General features: G+C 39.5%; 2 protein-coding genes across 3 annotated transcripts in view; one reads left to right on the plus strand and one right to left on the minus strand.

Annotated features, from left to right (window-relative positions):
• Window positions 1–5610, plus strand: part of grm7 (glutamate metabotropic receptor 7) — a 199464-nt gene extending 193854 nt beyond the window's left edge. Inside the window, exons 10-11 of one of the 2 annotated variants that reach the window (XM_062544836.1) lie at window positions 612–630; window positions 4235–5610. In XM_062544836.1, the coding sequence (XP_062400820.1) occupies window positions 612–616 (5 nt within the window). In that variant the 3' untranslated portion in view covers window positions 617–630; window positions 4235–5610. The remainder of the gene's footprint in view (window positions 1–611; window positions 631–4234) is intronic. The other variant, XM_062544835.1, reaches the window with a different exon arrangement.
• Window positions 5611–9193: 3583 nt separating this feature from the next.
• The window catches only part of nicn1 (nicolin 1), a 124931-nt gene continuing 113791 nt past the window's right edge, over window positions 9194–20333 (minus strand). Inside the window, exon 9 of the mRNA XM_062544838.1 lies at window positions 9194–9203. The gene's annotated coding sequence lies outside the window, so the exon portion shown is untranslated. The remainder of the gene's footprint in view (window positions 9204–20333) is intronic.

A 20333-nucleotide genomic window follows, 5' to 3' on the forward strand; every position in this document is an offset into this window, starting at 1 on the left:
CACCCAAATTATCTGAAATGGAAACATTTCCATTTACACTGATATATAAAAAATACGCAGGCCCACTAAATCTTGAGAGAATGCACAGTGTCTGTTCAGAAGTACTCTTCAGCATCAACAGTCTGTACTAAAATGACATTATGTAAGTCACATCAGGTGCAATCATCACTGTTTCACTGCTGACAGTTGGTATCATCTGTCTCACTGGCCGTGTCACCCTGGTCTTGCTTGCTTTGGCATGAACTGCTCTGGCTCAGCAACAGGGACTAACAGTCCCCCCTTCTGGGACCAAACACTCAGGAAATATCACAAGAAAATGATGGGTTGTATAACACAGATGTGGTGACTATAACCCAGTGATTGTCCTATATGAAAAATGCCATTAAATCACTTTTCTTTTATGTCAGCAACCAATTGCTCAAACTTTTTTATGCAATGTTACGGCATGCTATTCTATGGATTCAAGTTGTCCCAATAATCCAGGTGAACAACCTGTGATACACACCCATCATTTCGTTGTGAAACTATCTGTAAGGTTTAGACCTTTGTAGCTCTCCTGTAATCTCAGTGAGATTTAGAGACTCATCAAGTAATGTTTCTTCTCCCAACAGGCTAATTCTCGTGTAGCAGGTAGGACTAAATTAATCTCCTTCTTTCATTACCTTATCTAGTTTCCAAGTACAAGTGAAAACACATACAACGACAGACTATTCCATAATCACCCTTGAATTGGTCAGAATTATTCAACTCTATACACTGTTTGAAATGTCTGTTTTTTTCTCTCTGCTGTAAAATGATGTACAGCTGTAAAGGTAATGCATGCAAAATTACAATATGAGATGTTGTATATATGTAGGCCCTATACGCACACACACAGTATATTATACTTTGGATCAAATGGATCAAATGCAAAGCTATGAATAGTGTGTCTTTAACAGACAGTGAAGCCCACAGTTTGACCAGAGCTTAGCAAACTCGACTCCACTAGTAGCTCTCAGTAGAGTGATGTGCCATCTGTGTTCCATGTCCCTGGCTATTTCTCTCCTGCTCTTCTTTTTTCACGATCACATATTACTCTCAGTATGACATATAGACATGCTGCTGGAAAACCTGCACATGCAGTACATAAATCAGAAGTTTGTTTGTTCATACTAACAATTTTTCTCATCTGCCTCTGGTCAGGTTTCCCTCAAGAGACGCACTATTGTGTTAGCTTGAACTCTTTTCTCACTCTCAGTGTTCCTCTCTCTCGGTAGCAAACACAAAAACACAACACTGAATTCAGGATGTAAATAATTGGATTGGAGAAAGACAATGGTTCCTGGATGTATGAAAGTAATCATGTGCATTAATGGATGTGTTCAAGTTTGAGGTGATGAGGTCTAGAGGAACATACAGTATCTCAAAGACAATTTGCCTAATGTCAGGTGCCTGATGGGTATTGTATTTCGGTTACTAGTTAAGTGGTGGTAAATTGTAATCGTTACAAACTTTGTACCCATTATTGTGTTGCTTAGTTTTCTTATTATTGGGGGCCAAGCAGCGAAGCTGCGAAGGCACCCATTGTGTTTCTATGTTCTTACTATTATTATTATTATTCCGTAATGGAAGTCAATGGCAGCCCATAGAACCAACCGGTGAAAAGTTGTGAAATTTAGCAGACTGATTGGGGACAGTCCAATGACTCATGTCACCAACTTTAATGTCGGCATCTCATACACTCTAGCGCCACCAACAGGTCAAAGTTGGAGGTGCGTTCATGCACGTAACTTTTGACCCCTTGGGCAGATTTTCAAAAATCAGTTATTGTTGGAATCCTTAGACCAGCTTAAGCAGGAACGCACCTTAAGATGTCATTTTCCGCCATGATGGATTTTCCGCTATTTTGGATTTCATCAAAAACACTTAAAAGCCTTCTCCTCTTACAGATTTTGTCCGATCAACACCAAACTTCACACACATTATCTACACACCATCCTGTATTCTGGAATTACTTTTTGTCTATAACCGTTGGCCCGTAACATCCAATCGAAATTTGTGGCGAAGCCGCCTAACAGGAAGTTGGATCATATATCAGCAACCCTTGCACGCATCAAAACAAAACTTAGTACATGGACTCGGTACCCCATCAGGAGGACACTCAAAAAATGTGGTGACCTTTGACCTAGTTGCGCTGCAATGATCAAAAAGCCATTTTGGCCTGTAGCTGTTGATATGTTTGGAATTTAAACTTGCTAGTGGTGTCTGGTTATACTCTGGGAAGTCCTTAGGCTGACCTAACTCAACTTGTGACGTCAAAGTAATTGATTTGGCTACCATATTGGATTTAATCATAACCACTGAAACATTTACACAGGTCGCAAAATTTGTGAGATCTTCACGAAACTTCACGCAGATGATCTTTAGCCCTAGTCTAACAGAGGCCTGGCTTTTCGGAACAATATCTTAAACCGTTAGCCCGCAACAGCCAATCGAAATTGGTGGCGAAGCCGCCAAACAGGAAGTGAGCTCACATGTCGGCCAATCCTGGGTTGTTTGACATTAAAATTCTTATGACTGCTTACAACTATATACCTGACGTAACACTGTTGAGTTCCCATGGCAACTCCGGCCTTCTGACCTCTCTGCTTGGCCCCCACATTGCTGCTTGCAGCTATATTTTTAATATATTTCACTTGATTTAGAAATTGTGGATTTGTAATATCTTCTCAGAATGAATTATTATTATTATGTAATATTATGTATCTTCTATGTAAAATGATGCACTCCATGAGATATATTTACAGTATGTTTTTTTTTCAGTCAGTGTATAATAATAAGCTGATAGACTGGCATTAGATGGTTTAGCAGGAGTTAAGCAATGGTGTTGACTGGTGTTTATTTCAATTTGGGATCATTATATGAAGTGGATCCAATGTGTGAAGACACTTCTCTCATGTTCTTGTGTGATTTTCTCACTTTTCCCTAACTCATCCCTTGAATGCGTAAGCAAACTGCAGTCCGCCATTCCTGTGGCAGACAAAAAACACATTTTCATCCATGTGTGATATGTTTGTACAAGGTCTTTTAAGGTGCACATAACATCTAAAACAGGCGGTAATTTATTTGTACATCTGGTCCAGTATGTCTATTTTTCTGTCTTTGAAAAATGACTCCAGGGCCGGGTTCCCTTAGAGCATTGTAAGCCCCTCTTACGAATGTCATAAGATTTGCGGACTGTTTCCCGAAATGTCAAAATGGTATTTAAGCCTACACATTTTGGTAGCTGTGACGTAACCTGACCTGACATCACCAAATTAGAGGATATTTCAGAACTAACATAGACAGCTCCCCTGAAGAGTATCTTAAAGGGACATCCCACCTTTTGGGGAATTGGACTCCTTTTCCACCTCCCCTTGAGTTAAACAATTGATTTTTATCGTTGTCCAGTTCATCCGACCGTTCTCTTAGTCGGGCGATACCAGATTTAGCTCCAGCCTAGCATAGATCATTGAATCATTTTCCTATTTAACACTTGTCTCCTCTCAATTTAGAAAGTGTAATAAGACCAATGGAAAATGAAACATGTTGATTTTCTAGGCTGATTTGACATGGAACTATACTCTCATTCCAGCGTAATAATCAAGGAACACCATGGGCACAGCAGCACAATGATATCATGCAGCACCTGAAAATAGTCCCTGTAGGCTAACTTCCAGCAACAAGGTTGAGCTGCAGCTGACGTGACTGGATTATAAACGAGAGTATAGTTCCACGTCAAATCAGCCTAGAAAATCAGCATTTTCCATTTTCCGTTGGTCTTATTACATATTCTAATTTTCTAAGTGTTAAATAGGAAGATTTTTGTGAATCTTAGTCACTTTTAAACGTGATGCTAGCAGGCGATGTGCTAACGGTCTAATCAGATTTAATGATCTATGCTCGGCTGGAGCTAAAACTGGTATCGCCAGACTCAGAAAACGGCTGGATGAACTAGAGAATCAATTGTTTAACTCAAGGGGAGGTGGAAAATGAGTGTGATTCCCCAAATGATGGAATATCCCTTTAAGAGCAGTGCACGTGCGTTCACACTACGGGCATGTTGGGGAGAGAGTGGAATGATGTTAAGAAAACTAATGGTTTAATGGTAGAAAACAAGTGCAAGTGTCCATAGTGAGAGGGGAACCGCGTCCTGGTCCACATTCCATGCTTCCATGACACCCATACTCTCCTTGTTGTTTTTCTCTTCATACAGGTCCAGCAGCAAAGAAGAAGTATGTGAGCTACAATGACTTGGTGATCTAAAGACCCCTGTCAATAGAGGGATTGGAAAAATGTGACATGGACACTTGGTATGATTGCCCTTTTACCCAAAAAGGCTTCTTGGGTTCATGTGCAGTGCCACTTTTCTACATCAGAAACCACAACAGACAGGCACTTCTATGAGTTACCTATCATCTGAGGACCTCCTCCATGTTTTCACTCTTCACAGGAACTGGAAAACTAAAAAGAAGACAAGAAAATAGGGAGGCAACACAAGTAAAGAGAGAGTAATTAAAAAAAAAATCCAGTCTGTTTAATGTATGAAAAAATGTAAATCTATTAAATGGAAATGTAAGAGGAACGTGTTTGGATGTGGAGCTTTAACCCCATTAGAATATGACACTGGCCATGCCCCTGAAAGACATATAGGAGTGGGGCCAGTAGCACTGATAATCTCACAGAACAGATGCTTCACTCACGGTCTCATGGGAGAACCATGGCAGCACACAGATCCCAATCTCCTTCTTGTCTTTACTTGTACTTCCAAATTGCAAGTTTTCCTAAATTTGTGTATAACTGTGGTTATTTTGGTAAACTGTTACCTTTGTTATTCAATTTTAATTTAAACTTTAATGTTTTTTCCTTGCTTCTTGAATGCACATAATGTTAAAGCCATATTCTTCTCTTTTGAGATGTTATGTTTTAAAAACAGAAACTCCTATCCATTTGTGTCATTATTATACCTAAATCTCGGCCCTTATCCAGATATTGATAACTTTTTCTCTTCTTATAGATATTTTGGTATTTTGTCAGGGTTTGTGAACCATTGCCAATGTCAGTGACTACAAGAGAGCACCCATTCATGTTTTATTGGATCTATCTAAACCCCAGTGATTGATGGTGTTCCAGTTCTAACAAGGTGTACATGTCCCAGTTGTCAATGCATGCCTGGTATGTTTGATGTTGCAGTACTGTTAATAAATCAAGGAGTAAATATTTCACAACAAGGATGTTCAATCAACATGCTCTCAAGGAATTTTACAGCCTTCATATTTATTTTCTATTTCCCTGAATTGCTTTCTGACATTTTATCCCTGGAGGCAGAATATGGCTTTAATTTTGTCTTGGAATTTCTTATTGCCCCGCAACTAAAGAGAAATTGTGAAAATATGAATATATATATTTAAAAGAAAATACAAAAAATAAAAGCATGTATGTTTTATACAGTTTGTATTAAGTATATCCATGTTGCCCTTGCAGCTTATGTGCCAATATTGTGGGAGACATTTACATTTGGCCACTCATGCAACTACTCTGTGGTGTTGTCCAAGAATGTATCAACATGAAATAAAACAGTTTGGTTATTTATTTTTTATCATTCCTTGAGAAGCACAAAATTCATTTCAAGATATTTTTGTGCGGCGAATGTATTGAAGCTACATTATTGGCATATTTGATCTTGGATTACAGGAACTTTCCGCTGAAACCAATAGGGACATGGGTCTGTAAAACATATGGGACATTCTACCAGATATGTAGAAATATCTTTAATTCTTGAATCTGAGCATTGAGTCATATGGAGGACATATTAAACTATGAGGAACACCAATCGTGCCATCTCAGGATGTTTGAATAAAATACATTTTTAAAAATAATAACTAATGGATTATTAAATAATCCAAAATCAACAAATTAACAATGAATTAATTAACACATTTTGTCAGGCCCCTTCACATAGGGCAGTACTAGGGCTGTGACAGGGCCTAACGGGGCAATTGCTCTGTCGCTAGTTTGGAGTTTCATCCAATCTTTATTTCATGCTCGGAAATACAGTTGAAGGTAGTCCTCTTTTCCAATGCGTTTAACGCGGTTTTAAACTCGCTGGTGACGCAAGAAGTCACGTGACGACTTAAGCTCCATTGCTGTGTCATATGCACCTGTGGTTTAACCTGCTGCTGCGTTTTACCTTGATCTCAATGGCTGTGTCTTCAAGGAAATTTAAATCACCCACTAGAGGGCGCATTTAGTGCGTGTTAGTCTAATCTCGGAAGGGACATGGTTTTACGGTAGACTAAAGCTAAACCATAGTTTGCAGGATAGCTAGATAGGTGACAGCTTACACTTCATAAACCGACACACACACACACACACACACACACACACACACACACACACACACACACACACACACACACACACACACACACTGTTGGCTAGTTTGGACTTATGACAACATACACAGTAGGCTACAATAAAGGCTACAAGATAGCAGTTGCTTAGGTAACAAAGAACGAGTTTGTAAAATAAATAGCCAACGCATGGTAGATCGTACCATCAACCCTCAATTATGGTCTTTATTTAGGCTACTAGGCTGCGCAAAGCAAAGGCCTTTATTTGAGGCAGACTTCCAGGCAAGAACTATTTGTTATGTGCGTTTTATTGTGAGACCAGAGAGACAAGCGTTTTGTAGCAGCACCGGTAGTAAAAAAAAGCAGTAGCCTAGTTTTCGGTTTAGTTTGGGGTTTAATTTAGCCTACTTTTGGACTGTTTGGTGATGTTGCTAAACGTTGAGACTGATGGCCACTGAAATATGGGGGGTATTTGAAGGTTCACTATTAAGTTTCATGTCGTTGAAAGGGATTTCCACCCGCTGTTTGCGGGATGCGCTTTGATTCGCTTTCATTCATTGACTGTACGCTGTGAAACCTTATTGCGTAGCCTAGATTGTTTTCTTAGTTGATTGTAGATTAGTAGATTGTTTCCTAGTTTTTTTTTAATTATGGGTAGGCCTACTTATGAAACATAAAAGGTAAATTCTCATTTGACCATGCTATGCAAATTGGTTGGTCTCCACAGTAAGCCCCTTCTTCAAATTGAGCCTGGTGGCTGCAGCGGATGAGCTATTATGCAAACAGCCGGGCCACAACATCTCGCTTCAACATTGCGAATGCGTTGTTATCGCAAACCATTTGAGAGTTTAGAGCTGTAGGTTAAGATCAGAAACACAAATATTATATATAAAAAGAATGTTATTACTTAGTAATATGATTTGAAAACGTCTGCCCCTATCTGACCACTAACATGCATTTCACAGGCATTAAAGACAGTTGTGACATTATGTAGCCTACAGTACACCGCAGAGATGCATTTTGCCTGGTGTAGGCCTGTTTAGGCAGACAAAATACGGAGTCTTACCCACATCGATTCATGGAAAACGAGTGGAATGCAGGTGTAGTGCCCTGCATAGTTGTTCCATAGTTGGGCTGAAGTGTGGCGATTAGGCTATTATTTTTGCTCCTCCGTGTGTTCTATTCAATTTGTGACAATTGATTGACTGACTGATAATAGCATAGCCTACTGATGAAGGAAGATTCAGATTTCCACAAAAGTAGCCTAGACTAGGCCTATTTCATGATATATTTCAACATTAATTGCATTTTATGAAAATGTACTTTATATTTCCAACGTGTTCTGGCAATTATAGCGCATTTAGCCACAAGAGTCATAAAAAGGTATCCCGTCAAAATCCTGAAATGCGTTAATCTATTAAATTACGACTGCATCTGCTGGGGTAAAACTCGAAACAGCGTAGGCTACTTCCGGCTTCCAGGCAGTTTAACCCCAGTTTAACTAGGAACCAGCTGATCCTGTCTCATTTGTTACACAGTAATCACGTTCAACTTCATGCGCAGCTGCGTGTTAAACTCCAAAACCTCTGTTTTACGGAGCACGGTTTTAAAGCACAGCTAGCGCAATGCTAACTGACAGAGCAATTGGCCCAATGTGATAGGGACATCAGTCATGGCCATTTCTGTACCTATAACATTTGCATGTAAGCGCCGGGATTTTAGTAACCTTTTTAGGCATGTTTTAAATGTAGGTACCCTTGATCAATTTCAGCATCACCTTGCTCAAATGATGTCACAGCCTCTGAGTTGTAGCTTTAAAAGCGTACTGCACATTTTTATGTATTGTTAATTGTAAATATATGTTTATTGTCCATTTGAAGTGTTAATAAATAAATACAAATCTGAATTTAATATTCTAGGAACTCCTAGAAATCAACCATCTAGTCAGTTTATAACATTTTTGGATAATACAAGTTTCATTCATTGAAACAATCCCAGGACAACTGGGAGACTGGTAGAATGTTCCTTAAGTCTCATATTTGTCATGTACATTACTTCCAAGAGAAATATGTGGTGAAGATGTATACAGTTTATACACAAATGGTATGCCCTTCAATGTACTGTAAATAGGTAGGTGAATAGGTCATGTAAACATCTGCTTTTCTAGTGCTATTTCACTTACTGTGCTAGCAATTATATTTTTGTACATTACATACTATGGGCCTGTCACACAATTTTAAGTTACATGCATACTCCCTTAATCTTAACCCTGATCAAGCCCATGTTAACTTCAGAATTAAGGTAGCCTCAGGAAATAAGCTGGTAGTTAATTTAAAACAGATCCTTGTTAATAATAATAATATAATGATAACAACAGCAGCAACAGCAACAACAACAACAACAAGTTATATTTCTCAAACTGAAGATCACCGTACAAAAGTCAAAACAAAGCAAAACAAGAGGGGAGGGGAAAACGTTGGCAAGTAAATGCAGTGGTGGAGAAGTGTTCATGAAACAGAAAGGTTATTTTGGTTGTTGCGAGAAGGAATGGACTTTTTGTGGAGCCTGATGAAGGCCATCAAAATTCATGGAAAACACAAACCAGACTTTTATTGTGAAGACAAAAATATTGTGAACTGTGTAACACTTGTATAGCCACAAGCGGCAACGACGGGCCCAAGCACATACTGTACGATTCCGAGACGACACTTTGGCTGCGTTTAGACTGCCAGTTTGAAGTGACCCAAATCCGATTTTTTGCTCTCATGTGGCACGTATCCGATCTGTGCCACGACAGTGTAAACAAAAAAAAAACACATGAATTCCGATCTCCTCAGATCGGATACAGGCCCCTTTCGTATGTGGTTTTAAATCAGATATGGATCGGATTTGTGTGCATGTGTCTACAGTCTAAACAGACAAACCGGATATTCCAGTGCAATGCGTCCCACACGTCATTAATCTGTGACAATTTTGCGCCTGGTGACGTTAGGTTACAATTCCAAGTGGGCGCGCTGGCGGAGCATGTTAAAAGTTGCCCTATTGATACTTTGATAGACTATTACGTTTCCGTAGGCCATGTATTGAGAATAACACATTTGTAGCCTACCTAATTATCTACAATCGTAGGCCTAGCCATCCAAATATAAATGGTCTACTGTAAATAGCCTACAACCAGAGATATTAAGCAAAAAAGTGCCAAATTCAAGCATCGCGATTTGTAGGCTATTAACCTATTTTTAAAACTGCAACTGCAGCTCTGTTTGTTTAACTTTGCTTCGTGAAATTTGAATGTGTAGACTTCAATCACATGTCATTCATTTCGTCAGTCCCTCGATCTGTTTTAAGTTAACATGAGTGCCATTTGATGTATATAGTCACAGCAAATGCAATTAAATGAAAATAAAAAACATGACCTAGACCTGTGCGGGTTAGTTGCATAGACAGTAAAAGAGTTAGTTGTAACACCCGTCTCTAGCAAAATTAACTGATTTTATCGCGCATGTGCGAGCAATTATGATTGCGAGTTATGGATTATTTGTATGTGCCGCGATCACACCCAATGAAAGTTAACACAGCAACTTCAAATATCAGTGTTGGACCAATTGCTTCAGACATGTAAGAAATAAGCAGTTCATCAACTATATTAACAGGTTTTATCAAGTCGATATGACCAAAATAAGCCTATTAAAGGTTATTGTGAGCTAGCATAGGCTAATACCATATGGTTTGCAATGGCTAATCACTAGCTGCGTTTCCATTACAAATATGCGCAAAAAACTTTGTCGATATTGTCTTAATGTCGAATATCACAATTTTCGCAATTGCGGTGTTTCCATTACATTCGGCTAACTAAATTAAAATCTCGTGTATTCTCGCGTGCTGTAAGTCATTAGGAGACATGGTGGTTATCAACATTACCAGATTTAGCCATAGGGATTTAGCCTACACTAAATGCATTCAAATTGCCACCACGGCACGCTGATTATCAGTCATTAGGCTATAAGCCATCAGCGGAGGAGGTCTACGTTTTGGTGGGGCAGAAACATAAAATTAAAAATGACATATTTCACAGGAGTTTGTTGTAGTAGACCTATGCTTAAATCATGTCACAGCCATGTCAGTGGAATATTTCGTAGATCAGCCCAGTTGATTAGTTTCTAAAACTAGAATCTAGATTCTTTCAGCACCGTTCTTCTCATCACGTTAAACCAGCAAAGCATAGCAACGTTGTTGCTATGGGTAAACAAAACTAGTTGAGCGGTTGCGTAGCCTATGCAGCGTTTTTGAGAAAGTGTTGTCGGCAAGTTCACAGCTGTGGATTCAACATTTTAGAATGACACGAGCCACTTTTAATGAAAAAAAAAATATTGTTTTACATTATTCTCCCGGTGCCACTTCCTGTTGGCAGTCTTCTTCGTCCGTTTCGTTCCTCCTAACATCCGGTTGTTGGATCACGTGACTCGTCAGATGCGAAAAAAGTGTTTCCATTGCAGTTTTGCGAAATATACAAATTTCGATACGCTCGAAATACCACCTCAACCGAGCGCAAAAACTTTTTATCGAAACATGTGAGTTTTTTCGAAATGTGTGTGCTTCCATTAAGCACATTTCTTTTCGCAACTCTTAATTTGCGCAATTTAATGGGTAATGGAAACGCAGCTACTCATACAACTAGCTTAACAGTTATACATTTGGACCTTTTTTTGTTGATTATATATGAAAACAGATGTTCTTTGTTTAAGCCAGCAGTGTTTTGTGTTAAAATATGTTATAGGATTCACGATTTTTTAGCACTGTTACAACCATGACGCTATAATGTTACAACTGTAGCCTACCGCACTTTTTTATGGCTGCGTAGGTTGGAACAAAGGTACATGTCACTGTTAAGTTAAGTTAGCCTATTAACAAACTGCAACATATTTGTTACATTCTGTTTCAACTTTCATGGAGTAGAGATGTATGACTCTGTTCTGGTCAAGTTTCACTGCTCTCAAGTCTATCATCTTTGTGTAAAGCTAGTTTGAACTGAGAAAATAAAAAAGTGTTACGATTGTGCTGGTTCTCCCCTACAAGAAACTCTCAGCCCATGCGCATGCGGGCCATTTCAAGTGTCTGGCAAATGTAAACACACATGATCGGATTTGGGTCACTGGCGAAAGTAGATGTAAACATGCAATCAAAAAAATCGGATATGAGCACAAAATCGGAATTGAGCATATCCGATCTGCAGTCTAAACGCAGCCTTAGTAATCCAGCAATGCACTCGTGATGTGGTACACAAATATGTGATGTGCGCAGGTGAACGCAGAGCAATATAGACTGTAAATATGGTTCAATTTGATTTAATTACATGATTTTTTTTATTTGCATAATTTATTTGCTAATATAAGGCTCTTCAAACTGAACAGGTTCAAAGCCAAGTGCCAAGTTGGAAGCATCACCATCATGAAGCATCCCACATCTCAGAAGACCTCCTGAATGCCTCTGCCAAACACACAACGCCTTGGGTCTGTATGTTTGCACATCAAGAAAACTCAGGTCGTATATGAACTCCAAACCATCCAGCCCACCATAAAAGTGTACAACACCATTCTTGAAAATGTAGATCACTTCCCCTACTTCAGCAGCCCTCTGTCCTTGAGAGTTGAATTTTTTAATCTGAGGTCAACCATTGCTGTGTGCATATGAGTTGTGGAGCATATGCTGACTCAGGAGCAGAGTCTTAGAAGACCAAGACTTAAATAGGTGCAAACAAAACTCCTGGACTACAAAGCCATACCATGGATTCATGGACAAATGCATCAACACCAGGAAGCCAATGGGCCTATTGCTCTGTCAGTTAGCATTGCGCTAGCTGTGCTACGCTTTAACACTAGAAGCGCCGTGCCGTTCTGACCCACTTATACCTAGAAGCGCCGCACCCTGGTCATTTGACCGCTTTGACGACCTACAAGCGCCGTGCTGGTGTGAACTACTTAAAGCGCGGCTGAGGCGGTCATAAGACCGCTGAGTCCTTAGACTGGGAGGCTGTTATTTACACATAATGATAGCTAGATGGCGCTTCGTGCACGAATCAAATCGTTTGGTCATAAATTCAGTTTGCACTAAGCCATGTGTCATTCATGTCAGACCGTGTTGTTGATAGTCTGTGGTTGTTTCATTGAGCCTGTTCACACTAGTCATTAAATGCGTCTTGGGCAAATCTGATTGCAAGTGATCAGCCAAGACGCATTTTGTTCACACCAGTATTCTAATATGTGTCTCAGCTGATCACTTGCATTCGGATTTACCTGTAGAATGTACCTTTAGAATTTAGAATGTTTATCTATTGGTCTATCATGTTATAGACGAAGACGCATAAGGACGGATTGAGCGTTCACACTACAGAACATATGTGACCCTGTAAAGCGGAACCAGTCGTTTCGGTAAAATGTAGTAAATTAAGTTATTGTGCTCACGTGAACGGCCATAAACTAAGCTTTCCAACGATATGTATATCGAGGGTATTACACAAACTATCGCTAAGATAACCGCATCCAAAGTTGACATGGTTCTCCTGTCACGATATGCCAGAAGAGGAGAAATCACCTGTTTAAGCGGCGAGTGCACAACGGGAATGACAGCAAATGTGTTGAATCTTCGCCGGGTTTAACAGTCAAAACGTAGGTTTTTCAGTGAAATGCGTTCACGATATGAAACTGTAGACTGTATACAGCTGAATTATGCGAAAACGTGAAATTCAACATTTTAACCCGGAAGTTTGTTATTGTTGATTTTCTCAAAATAACGATGTGCGCAAAACGACTGATTTCGCTGTGAATGGTCACATATGTGGATACATGCGTCTTAAACCACCTCCACATGTGGTTAAGAACAATTTGATTCCAAACCGTTTTGGTCATTGTTCACACCAGTTTGTAGAACGAGACACTTGCAATCAGATTTGCCCAAGACGCATTCTAATGACTAGTGTGAACAGGGTCTTTATGACACACAGCACGTTTGAGTTATCTGTTCATTTTGTGTTGATTTGTGTTGTTTGAGGTAAAAACTCTGGAAGAGTTCTTGAACAAACCTTAAGCAAACTTGACTTTCAACTTTTTCATAGTAGGCCTATTTCATTTTTTATATTTAGTTTTTTACATTTTGTATGCTACTTAGAAATGTTATTTATAGGCTATTTTAAAACGGAGGCACGCGTTCTGTAATTAGGAGCCTGACCCGACGGGAGGGGAAGGATAGCCTAAAAAATGTCGACCCAACACCGGTGTTGTTGGATCTCGAGATCCGTAACACCGGCCCGCAGTTCGGGTTTGGGCAGATAGACCTAATCTAAGCTCTAAAATGAATGGGTGGCTAGTTCTAATTCACTCCCCCAATTCACTTCTATTCATTTAATAGGTAGCCTATATCAGTGGTCGGCAATAGGCGGCCCGCGGGCCAGATGCGGCCCGCAAGCAAAAAACATCTGGCCCGTGAGATCTTTTGAACCAGAGAATGAAAAAAAATAAAAAAAAATAAAAATAAAAATCGGACTGCCAGTCTCAAACCTGCTGTTTATTTTCCAGAACAGAAGAATTTCAATCAATCTAAATGCTTAGATATTTGTTTCATCTGAATACGAGTGAAGAAGCACGCAGCGAGGTGCAGCGTGAACGCACAACATGCAAAAACAAATGAAGTCAGTGGACAGCGCTGGTTCTCAAATTCCAAGCTAGTCCCTAAAACATGTTGTCATTCAAACAACGGACATAGGCTTATGGTGATAATTAAAACACGACTTCTTTTAAACAGACCGGACATCAAACAGGCAATTTACGCACATAGAACTGTGAAAAGTAAAACACGATTTTCAAACATTAATAGCGTGCGTGTTATTTAGGAACGCAACCTTTAAATTAGCATGCTTACTTTCGTGGTGCCGTCTTGTACTCTTTGCATGCAGAGAAACCCTCGTTAGTAGTAGTTACAGATCAGGCATGTGGGCTTTGCATTAATACAATTAGGGAGGATGAAGGCATAGTTCTCTGTCCATTCATCATTAAAGATCCTGTTTTCGCTGTTAACTTTTCTCTTCAGATTTTTTCATAGCGCCATTTTTTGACAGCTAACAGCAACGCGTGGAAATGTTTTTCTGGTGTTTTTTTATTATTATTTTTTAAAGACACAGGCATAATAGCGCCCCCAATGACCAGTCGACAAATTTAACCTACATCAGCCTGCTTGAATGTCTCTGCTCTGTCATTTCAAGAGCGCCTATCATTTTTACCTCCTCCGTTATTAATTAATTAAATTAGCCATTGTTTTGGTTGTGAACTTGTGGCCCGCTATGTAATGGCTCGGAAAATATCTGGCCCGAGGCCAAACTTAATTGCCGACCCCTGGCCTATATGTTCTCGCCGCCAAAAATGATCGGACCTGGAACAAAGAGCCTAACCTAGTCTGGTTTCAATAACACAGTAGCCAGGATTTCATGCCGCATTTTACAGGCTACCGCGGCTACTTTCTAAAACAATTTTCATTCATTTAGGGAGAAGCATCTTGTAGGGTCCAGCTACCTCGGAGGGAGGGAGATAGAGAGAGCAGCTATGCTGAGCAGACATAGGCGCGAGAAGTAGCCTAATTAAAAATGATGAGTGAAAGATGTTCGCCGCTTTGCGAATGTGTAGGCTATGTTTGCGATGTCTGCTGAAAAAAAGCTATAGGGCTATAGACATTTTAGCATCATGGTAGGGCAGAGCTGTAAGCCCATTGGTTAGAGCTTCAGCCTCAGAACCGAAGGGTTGCTGGTTCGATCCCCGACCAGTTCATAGCTGAAGTTCTTTTGAGCAAGGCATCAATAAAGTATATTCTATTCTATTCTTTTCTATTCACACAACTACACGCACGCTGGCGAATTCGAACATTCTGAAACGCGTATATGCGATGAAACATGATTGCGCATTCTTCCACGAGTTGCCTAAACAGCCAGCCTACAGCCTATGCAGGGGGCAGAGAGAGGGGGTGGGGGTGGGGAGGCAGTTGTCCTCAATGCCGCAGTGATGTCTGTAGCCTAAGTGACTTAGTGAACTGGTTAGACGAGTGTATGGGGGAGGGGGAATGATCGGTTTCAAATAGGCTATGTTTGCAATGGATAGTGTGTTATGTATAGACCCCGAAGCCATTTGCTTTGAGAATAACGGCTGGCTGATGAAGTTATTGGCTGGCTAGCTGGCTCAGCCAAAACCTAAATGCTGCTGCAGCCGCCAAAGTTTTCATGGCTGATAATGGCTTTAGTTGCCACTTCATGTCTACAGATGTCTATATTGTACTACATCTCAACACACAATGTTATTGTATTGTTTTGGACAAAGTTCTGCACGTTTCACTTCAATGTAGACTGCATGCGTTGTGAACAGCGCAGCAATCTCTGGAAACGGTGGAAGTCGCAGTAATATCGCGTTCAATGCTCTAAATCCGTCTGTTCAAGAATATTTGGTTCATATCATCAATCTTTGGTTTTGGTGTTTGTGCAACCGGGCCCTGAAGATTTAACAAAAGTCTGAATAGCCCTACATAGGAATTAGGAAAGTATGTAAAGCGAGATCAAAATTAGGCTACCTTGTTTGCTTCTTTCCCCCATGTCATCTCAGCGCGAAAAAAAACAAACATTGCGGAGAACTTGCACTTTTAATTGGTCGTCAACTCACTGTGAGTCCTGTTTATCGTAGCAACGAGCACAATACTGATGTGGTGTATCCAGTGGGAAAATCTCATGTAGACCTAGGTTCTAGTTTCTAGGCTATCGTTTATTTTTCGCATGTGTCTCTATGATATAATTATTTTTAGATGCAAAAAGTCTAACTGGCTAAGCCAAAGTTTGTCAGATGGCGGCTCAATTTGGCTTAGAAAATTATTGTCTGGCGAAATTATTTTTCGTTAATGGTAAACAGTATTGTGATTCATCCGTTTATTTCAGATAGTTTGTTATTAAAAACCATTAACAAAAAAGAATTGTTCATTGACGTTGAAAAACGGTAAATGAATTCAGTAAATATATGCTACAACATTTCGCTCGTGCCAATATATGAACCCGGGTCTACTGCGTATTAGTCGAGAGAGTTAACATTGCGCCACTTAACATTTCATACTCTATGTAATTGGAAATGGGTGTTTGACGCGATGTAACTCAGTCAGTCCAGCAAATATGTAAGAAAATGCTTATACATTAGTCTGAGCTTTAAAAGATAGCCTACAAATAGAAGATAAGATATACAACTATGAATGTACGTAGGCATACGCGCCCTACGTACATAAATAGGCTATGACGAATTTCAGCTGAAAATATTTTTTACACACGTAGGCCTGCCTAATAGAACAACGTCGCAACGTTTTCAAAACAAACTTGCATATTACCACTGTAAATCGCCTCCATAGACTATGCCATGTAAATGAAAAATAGTTATTAAAATAAATCACATATATAATACATATTAAACATAGTGTTGTCACATAGCCTAAATGAGCGCAAAATAGCTCTAAACTAGTTTGTACCGGTGTGCTTTTGATCATGGGCAAATGAGACAGGATCAGCTGGTTCCTAGTTAAACTGGGGTTAAACTGCCTGGAAGCCGGAAGTACGCTGTTTCAACTTTTACCCCAGCAGATGCAGTTGTAATTTAACAGTCTTAACGCATTTCAGGATCTTGACGGGATACTTTTTATGACTCTTGTGGCTGAATGCGCTACAATTGCTACAAATGTTGAAATATATCATGAAACAGTCTTGGCTACTTTTGTGGAAATCTGAATCTGCCCTCATCTTATCCAGTATGCTATTTATAACATAGGTCTACAGTCAGACAGTCAATCAGACAATCAGACAGTCAATCAATTGTCACAAATTAAATAGAACATTACATGGAGGAGCAAAAATAATAGCCTATAATCGCCACACTTCAGCCCAACTATGGCCAAACTATGCAGGGCACTACACCCGCATTCCACTCCGTGCGCATTCCAGCCTTTATGAATCGATGTGGGTAAGACTACGTATTTTGTCTGCCTAAACAGGCCTACACCAGGCAAAATGCATCTGTGCGTTGTAGGCTACATACTGTAATGTCACTGTCTTTAGTGTCTGTGAAATGCATGTTAGTGTGTCAGATAGGGGCAGACGTTTTCATCATATTACTAAGTAATAACATTCTTTTTTATATATACTATTGCCGTTTCTGATGTTAACCTACAGCTCTAAACTCTGAAATGGTTTGCGATAACAACGCATTCGCATGCATAATAACTCATCGCTGCAGCCACCAGGCTCAATTTGAAGAAGGGGCTTACTGTGGAGACTAACCATTTTGGTTAACTGCATAGCATGGTCAAATGAGAATTTACCTTTTATGTTTCATATGTAGGCCTACCGATAATTAAAAAAAAACTCAATCTAGGCTACACAATAAGGTTTCACAGCGCACAGTCAATGAATGAAATCGAATCAAAGCGCCTCCTGCAAACAGCGGGTGGAAATCCCTTCAACAACATGAAACTTAGTGAACCTTCAAATACCCCCCATATTTAAGTGTCCATCAGTCTCAACATTTAGCAACATCACCAAACAGTCCAGAAGTAAATTAAACCCCAAACTAAACCGAAAACTAGGTCTACTGCTTTTAATAGCTTACCGGTGCCGCTATTATAAACAAAACACATGTCTCTCTGGTTTCACAATAAAACGCACGTAACAAATAGTTCCTACCTGGAAGTCTGCCTCAAATAAAGCAGCTTAAGTAGCCTAAATAAAGACCATAATTGAGGGTTGATGGTACGATCTATACCGTGCGTTAGGCTATTTATTTTACGAATACTCCTTCTTTGTTACTTAATCAACTACTTGTAGCCTTTATTGTAACCTAGCCTACGGTGTATGTTGCAATAAGTCCAAACTAGCCAACAGTGTGTGTGTGTGTGTGTGTGTGTGTGTGTGTGTGTGTGTGTGTGTTGGTTTATGAAGCGTAGCCTAAGCTGTCACCTATCTAGCTATCCTGCAAGCTATGGTTTAGTCTACCGTAAAACCATGTCCCTTTCGAGATTAGACTAACACGCACTAAACGCGCCCTCTAGTGGGTGATTCGAATTTCCTTGAAGATACAGCAATTGAGATCAAGGTAAAATGCAGCAGCAGGTTAAACCACAGGTGCAAATGACTCAGCAATGGAGCTTAAGTCGTCACGTGACTTCTTGCGTCACCACCGAGTTTAAAACCGTGTTAAACTCCAAACTAGCGACAGAGCAATTGCCCCATTATGCTTAGCAACACTACTGTACCACAATAATGTAGCAACAACTTTAATGGACGGGGCATGTCATGCGCAACACACATCTCCCCAAAGAGATCCCTTACTCTGCGCTGAGGGAAGGTCAGTGAGCCCCTAGTGGGCAACGGAATTGCAACATCCAAAAAATTCAACAACACGTCAAGCAACTGAGAGCACATTGCACTGGACAGGCGCTGGAGGAAATATGTGCAGAAAAGAACTGTTGCGGAGACAAAATGACCGCACCGGAAAGAGAGAAAAAGCCACCACCACCACTTTCCCCTGCCCACACTGCACCAAAATATGTGGCGCACGCATCAACCTCTTCAGCCATTTGAAGACCTATGAGTAGATTCTCCTACGGAGGAGACCGTATGCTCGTCTTTGTGTTTTGCAGTCTTGGATTCATGAATGTCTGCCTTCAAATGTTAAAAATATTTACAACTACTAACCTTTATTAATTTCAACTCAGAAATACAGCTTACCTTTCGTCTCAGTCTAAGCCCTATTGAATCCAATTTTCATAAATGCACTGATCTTTACAGAAATAACCAGTTCTTGTTAATCATAACTAAATGAAAATGTGGCTTTCATGTAAGTGAGACTGTATTACACCTGCAATTGTGATCTGATTACCTAAAAGTGCAGCAAAATCACTTCTGCTATTCTCCAACTGTGCAGGATTGATTGCCAAGATTATTTTTGCTTGTTATTTCGGTAACACTTTATAATAACTACACACAATTCATCATCTATTAAGCATTTGTTAACTATTAGTTAATGGTTTGTTCATCATTAGTAATTAATTGTTCATGCATCATTTATCATCACTTAAGCATTTGTTCACAAAGTTATGATTGGTTTGTTCATAGTGAATAAGCCTATTTCTAAAATAGGTATAAATTGTTGCTAATACTTGATATAACATGCAATAACGTTTTGTTAATGAAATACTATTAATTATTTAACAGTTGTTACATATGCACTAATGATTAGTAAGGATGTGAATACATGTTTTATAAACCACTTCCTAATACTATAATTCATGAGTGGTTAGTTAATGATTTTTGTGAGCTCATCTAAAGTGAGGACTTTTTATGCCTTGCTACAGATTTGCAAATAAGTTGTAAATACTACGTTCACATTCATTCATTAAGCTGACAATTTTATCCAGAGTGACATACACAATAACGTCAATTAAATTAAACACAACCGTAGAGGCTGAGATTCGAACCTTCAACTGAATAGGCAACAGAATGATAGCCCTGCTCCTTAACCACTACACTACCTCTGCTGCTATCCTGACATAGATGGGATGACTACATTTGATGTAGCACTAAGCAGCACATTGATACAATAGTTAGAGAGTTAAAGCATACAAGTAAATAATTGACTGACGTATACTGAAGTGAAGTTAACCAAGTAAAAACATTGTCACTTTACTCTGGTGTTTATTGATTGTTTGTTGTGAAGTGAAGAACATAACATCCGCTCAGTTAAAAACACATAAAACTATGCAAGAGTGTCTTCTAATACACACTGTTAAGCATGTTATTAAATGCTGTGTTCTTAATTTTGAAGCATAATTCCTAAATTAACTCTCATCTGTAAATCATGCCTATGAACACAATTATAAATGTTTGTTCATAGCATAAACACG

Source organism: Sardina pilchardus, chromosome 9 (assembly GCF_963854185.1).
Source record: "Sardina pilchardus chromosome 9, fSarPil1.1, whole genome shotgun sequence".
Taxonomy (NCBI): Eukaryota; Metazoa; Chordata; class Actinopteri; order Clupeiformes; family Clupeidae; genus Sardina; species Sardina pilchardus.